The following is a 6,393-nucleotide window of genomic DNA, read 5'->3' as shown; positions in this document are numbered from 1 at the left end:
AAACACTATTTTTGAAGGACCTGACACACACCCGACGACATTTTTATAGAGTTCTAGCAACATAGATTTCCATCCCTTGATTTTACTTGGAATATTTCAAGCCTGAACCATGAAACATTGTAGAAATTTAATGAGATTTGATTACCCGACACACCCTTAATATTCATTCGAACTAAACTAATATTGCTAGATAAAAATTTCTCAGTATTCATCCTACATAATAAGGAACCATACTTAAAATTCTGGGGCACCAAACATTACAGATGTTCTTTGAGGTTGTAGACAAACTTTTTGTTTCTGAAACTAATTTATGAACTAAACTTTTTTTCATACCTGTACAACAAGTGTAACTAAGTCAGTGAAATGTCTGGCTTATAATTACTATAAATCCCATATCTCATAGAATTACCTTACTGCTATATTTTCGTACTCATAAAATTCATAGCTCTCTTTCAATTGAGTAACATAATTGGTTCACAAAGGAAGTACTGAACTGGGATTTCGATTATTTTTTGAGAAAAATGGCCTCCCACTATAAGAAAATGATCTCTTCATTGAAGAAGCACTATCCATGACCCTTCGAATTCTTGAATTTGAACATTCTTCCTCCTTTTGTTTTGTCTCAACACAACTTTTTTCACCCTTTGATAACTCAACCATTGAGAGAGACCTCCTCATTTGTTGTACTTCAACATCTTTATCACCCCTTTTAAAGTTTACTTCTTTTTTCGAAGTTTCAGGACATTCAATCTCTTGGAATTCATCTCGTTCACTCACGTTTTCTTGAAATTCCCCATCTCTAGCCTGATTTATGCTATTCACTTCTACAATTACATCTCTTTGTGAACTATTATCTTCATTGGGACTCGTATTAGTACTCGAGATGGGGCTCGTTGATCCCACAGGTGCAGCAGCAGTATTGGAGATAATAGGAGCACGACACAACGGGCAATTCGTGTGTGACCTAAGCCACGTGTCGATACAATGGATGTGAAAGGCATGGTTACATTTTGGTAACAACCTAAGAGAATCATCATCTTGGAATTCATTCAGGCAAACAGAGCACTCTGTTCCATCAATCAAACCATCACCTTTTTTGTACTTGAAAATTGTGATCAAATTGATAATAGAAGGTTGAAGTCCCACAGTGTTGATGTACCAAATTGGATGATCAATAATCGGGCCTCGATTTTCATCCAAGAACTCCTCGTTAACGCCTTCAGATTCCGATCGCGGGTTCCTTCTACGATTCCAATTCGAGCAATTTCTAACGATGATTAAGTAGTAGCTGAGGAGTAGGAACAAGCTAGCAAGCAACGCGACGGATATAATTATGTAAGGTGAAATGTTTTGAACATTTTTGTTGCTCGATTGAATTGGTGGTTGTGGTGGTAACAGTACTGGTGGTGGCATGTAATAGTCCATATCAGGGTATGGATAGCATCCATAAGGACATGTTGAGTCACAAACATTATGACAATCTGCTGTTTGGTTTGATGTTGGAAATAGCTTTCTAATTGGCCTCATGGCCATTGACAAGATCAAAAGAAAAAAGTTGTGAATATTATTGAATTGAAGGGGAGATAGAAAGGGGAATGTTTGCTAGGAGTGATTCTTGATCTTGAATAAACAAAATAATAATGGAGTTAGGTTAGGTTGTGGGTAGAAAATGATGATTTAGTTGATGAGTCATTGTGATCCATGTATCCAAAACTCCCTCTCAATAATGTGTAGTTGTCAACTAGGAAGCGTGGCAGGTTCCTTTGCTCCTTCTAATTTTAAAGAAAACTCCTACTACCATCAAAGGATGTGGATTTGGATGTGGTGCCGGGTTCGAGCTTTGAATATGAAAAAATTCCGGGTAGGGAGCGCTTCCTCCCGAATGGGGCCCTACGCGATGCGAATTCGGATATAATCAATTTATTTAGGATAAAATATATATCTAAATTAATTATTTTTAAATATAATTTTTTTTTTTGGAATGGAATAAAAATAAAATAATGTCATATAAGCTGGAACTAAAGAGTATACATATACTGGTCAATTGAACAAAGAAAAAGGAAGTGTCAGTTTATCACGGGCCACACAATTTATTTAGCAAATGAAATTATCTTATAAGTCAAACATTAAAGGTCAAGCTAAAATAAATATCATTTCAGAGAGTCGAGCTAAGATGGACATTGTGTCAACGACTTCTGAGGTGTTGGAGTCGGAGTGGAACGAATCAACAAAATAAAAGAATTTGAACATTATCATAATTAGTGGCAATGAAAAAAAATTGCGAACAGTGTTAATATATATTTAAAGAAAAATGAAGAAACGACAAATCATTGAAACAAACATCATATTAAACGAAAGTAATTCAAATCGTATTTAATAAAACACAATTCAACTGTATCACTATACCTCATCTCGACGTTTTTCTTTTATATTTATCTATAATAACTATTAAAATATTAAATAATTTGTTGCCTTTATCACAAGGAGCTTTGACTCAGTGTTTTAGGTAGTTCTTTCTCAAAAGGAAGGTGTTGGTTTGAATCATACAAATTTTATTTTTCCTTTATGTTACTGAAGCTCAAATGTCTTAACATTAGATGTCAAAATTAGAGCTTGACCTTAGACTTAAAAATGCAAATTGTCAAGCAATGCCCTTTTTTTTTTTTTTTTGGTAATGAATGCCTTTTAAAATTATCTACACACCTTTTTCTTCTTCTTCTTGAATATTATTTATATTTGCATTTAATAAAAAATTTCCACCTAAACTATAAAATGCGTATGCCCCCTATAATCATAACTGAAAAATATAGGAATGATGATGTAACAACAGTGAAATTTAGAATAATTATGAAATTAGAGTTGCCGTCTACTGGTTGCAACTCCGCTCTACATATTAGGTGAAGGAATTGAACACTAACAAATACCTTACAATCTTCTAATTTTCCTATCCAACTATTCCTAGACACGAGTGAAGCTCTATCTAAAAGTACTTAATAAACCATTAGCGTCAAACATGTTGAATTAAGTACTAAAAAATATAAAGGCGGAATACATGGATAGTCTCTTAAACTTGTCAGTATATTCAGATACTCAAATTATAACATGTTTCAATTGAGAATCTGAACATATGACAAAGTATTTCTATTAAGCATGACTTCTGACTCGAATTTTGAAAAAGTTTCTGCATGTGTTCTCAAGCGTCTATTATGTAGATAAGTTAACGATATAAAATATGTCACCTCATTTAACTATACACATCAACCTCAATTGGAATAGATCTATGGTTCTATGGCTTATTAAGGGAAATGTGTTTAATCAAAAGATGTGACATATTTAAGCAATTAACTTATGAACGTAATGGGCGTTTCTCGCGAACGATCAGCAAGTGAAGGACCGATCCTTTTGCGCCAATACTGTTGCGAGACTGGTACTTGGCGGCTCACGAGCAACATATAACTTTTTTCAAAATTCGAGTTGAAAGTGTCTAATATGAAAGTTTTATCATGTGTTCAAATGCTCAATTAAAATATGTCGTAGTTCAAATGTCTAAATGAAATATACTGATAAGTTTAAGGGTGTGTCCACATATTCCGTCAATAATAAATATAAGAAACAGAAATGTAGTATTCTCCAAGTTTGAAGTACAATAAAATAAAAAATAAAAAGTTTAAAAAGTTTTATCAACATTTTAGGTCTCGAAATATTCAAACAAATCATATCCCTAGTCTCTCTTAAACCAGCTCTTTTTACCTTACTATTTTCTTCTAATGGTCTGGTTATGATGATTTGGGATTTTACTGTAAAAGTTTATTCTTCTTTTTCCTCTTTTGGTCTCTAATAATGAGTGGTACATATGTAGCTGATATTTCGCCGTTTAGGTAACAAGTCCACATCAAAAGGCGTATTAAAAGCAAAATTTGGTAGGTTAGGTCATTAACTGATTCTGGTGACTAAACAATAATACCAAAAGCAGGTGCCTAACGATAATTATTTCTCACACCTAAGCTACACTCATGTGATCATGTTCAGTAGCCCAAATCTGGCTGACCAATAGTTTTCTTCTAATTCTTTGTTAATTATAAAACTCGAGCCATTATGATTTTTTTTTTTTGATTAGGTAAAAAATAATTGAAAATTTGTGCCTTTTAGTACAACTCGATTACCTGCCCTTCAGGCTTAAATTCTAGTGGTATCAGCATGAATTCGATTCTCCCTATCTTCAATCAGCAAGTTGGACCGATTGAATTCTCTCATTCTCACTATGTGTCATTTCTTTTCTCTTTCCTCCTATGCAATAGAAATACTAAAAAAATAAAAATAAAGTGAAGTAAAAACTCGATTGACTCGAACTCTAACTCAAGAGCCCTTACTTAAGAGGGCTTCAATTCCTCTTATTGTCAGTCTGTCAGAAGTCCAGTTGTGGCAACTAGGCCAAACGACACTGAGCTATATTAAATGTTTAACGAGTCTAGTCAACTTGAAAGGAGTAGATAGGTAATGTTAAATTTTATCTTGTTGTTGATATTTCTACTAGAGTAAAGTGAGTTGTTTACTTATTTGGTTCAAAACTCTACAAATTAAGACGAAATAAGTATATTTCTTAAGTATATATGACAAAGTTTAGGACATGGGATCCTCTTCGAAAAAGTATTTTGGTACGAAAAAAGTATAAATCTTGAATTCTTTTACTTGTTCAAGCTTCTGAATCGACTTAATTCATTGACTAATCGAGTCGAATCTGAGTTTTGAATTTTATTCTACGTATGGACCCTCTTTTTATTTTATCCATTCATATCTTTCTCCTTCTTTATCCCATTCACGAGTTTCCTTTTCTAAAAAATGTTTTCTTGATGCCACCATTACAGTTGATACATAAAAGAACTGTCGTACGTATCTTTAGTAGTTACTCCGTACTTGGTACATTTTGTTAAAATGGAGATTTCAATGAATTGAATTCCATGAGTTTTTTTAATATATGAGTGGAAGTTTTGTGCATCACTTTCTTACACTATCATATTAACGTGCAACAATAGGTAAACTTTCATAACAAACTTGAAATGATAACTTAAAAGTAATACTATGATGTACAATTGATTAAGGCCCCGTTTGTCCATAGAAATAAAAAAAAAATCACTTTTTTTGGAATTTTAGAGTTGGAGTTGTGTTTGGCCATAGTTTTTGAAATTGTAGTTTTTGGTGAAATGTAGTTGTAAAAAAGTGAAAAAAGTGAAAAAATTTGAAAAACAAGTTTTTTAAATTTTTGGTATTTCGGAATACAACTTCAAGTTGTATTCGGAATTCTTATGGCCAAACGCCTACTAAATTTCACTCAAATTAAGAGTGTAAAACTTTTTATTTTATAAATCTGAGGAGAGTCATAACCTTGACAAAGTTTTACACTCTTAATTAGTTTAGAGAGACTTCTTTGGTGTTCTTTTCCTCAGAAAAATTGGTTTAAAACGAAGTGAGAATGAATATAATGAAGTTAGGGTTTTAAAACGTCATTTTCGGTGCACGGCTGTGCAGCTGGAGGCCCACTTCGAGCAGCTGATCGCGCAGCGAAGGCAGTAACACTGCCTCTGATGCGCGATCGCGCACCTGAAGGGCACTTCGCGCATACTGTGTAGTGTCTAGTAAAACGGGCATAACTTCTAGTACAGAGCTCCGTTTGAGCTCCATAATATATTGTTGAAAAGGTATTTCAAAGACCTACAACTTTCATGTTTTGAGTTTTCTCAAATTCCTAATGAAAATACACAAAAACTGTCCATAAGTACAGACTATCTCAGACTTAGACGAATTTAAAAGGCCTCAAGAACTTCACATTTTGGTTTGACTTCAAAACGACCGTTTATCACCCGAATTCATCCCGAATGGATTCATATGGCTAAAATATCAACTTAATACTGGTTTTCATATATTCACACCTAACTCAGATTTACCGGATGTTACATTATCCTCCTCTTAGGATCATTCGTCCCTAAATGAAAGTCATGGCCTAAGATTCTTCACTAAGCCTCAAATTTCCAGAATTCTAAAGTTCTTTTGCAAAGAGGATCATTCTCAGAGATAAGATACAACTAACCACATAATGAACGCATCATTCAGCCAACTAACTCTGATTGACAATCCAGAGTTTCATAACACTCGGAAAGCTGGTCTATCCCCAAAAATCACATCAAGGTTCACTATTTCTAATTCAAACACATCAAAAGTAGTCTCACGACCATTAACTACAACGACACAGTCTCTATATATTCTAGAGGCGATAACAAGGACACTAGCAGGGTAATCATTGTAAAAGGGTTCCAACAATTGTTCGGGTTTCCCTACCAAATTCAAGGGTAAAGTACGAAGTCACATAAGAAAGATTTCGAACCTAGATCAATCAAC

At 33.8% G+C, this 6,393-nt stretch overlaps 1 protein-coding gene across 1 annotated transcript; it reads right to left on the bottom strand.

The window, feature by feature from the left end:
• Positions 1–214: 214 nt before the first annotated feature.
• Positions 215–1,751, bottom strand: LOC132603993 (RING-H2 finger protein ATL54). Its single transcript, XM_060317304.1, has one exon. The coding sequence runs from the start codon at positions 1,531–1,533 to the stop codon at positions 475–477; it is 1,059 nt and encodes a 352-aa protein (XP_060173287.1). The 5' UTR covers positions 1,534–1,751; the 3' UTR covers positions 215–474.
• Positions 1,752–6,393: the final 4,642 nt, after the last annotated feature.

The sequence above is a fragment of the Lycium barbarum genome, chromosome 7, assembly GCF_019175385.1.
Source record: "Lycium barbarum isolate Lr01 chromosome 7, ASM1917538v2, whole genome shotgun sequence".
Lineage (NCBI taxonomy): Eukaryota > Viridiplantae > Streptophyta > Magnoliopsida > Solanales > Solanaceae > Lycium > Lycium barbarum.
The sequence above is the reverse complement of the archived record's forward strand: the minus strand, read 5'-3'. Positions and strand labels throughout refer to the sequence as shown.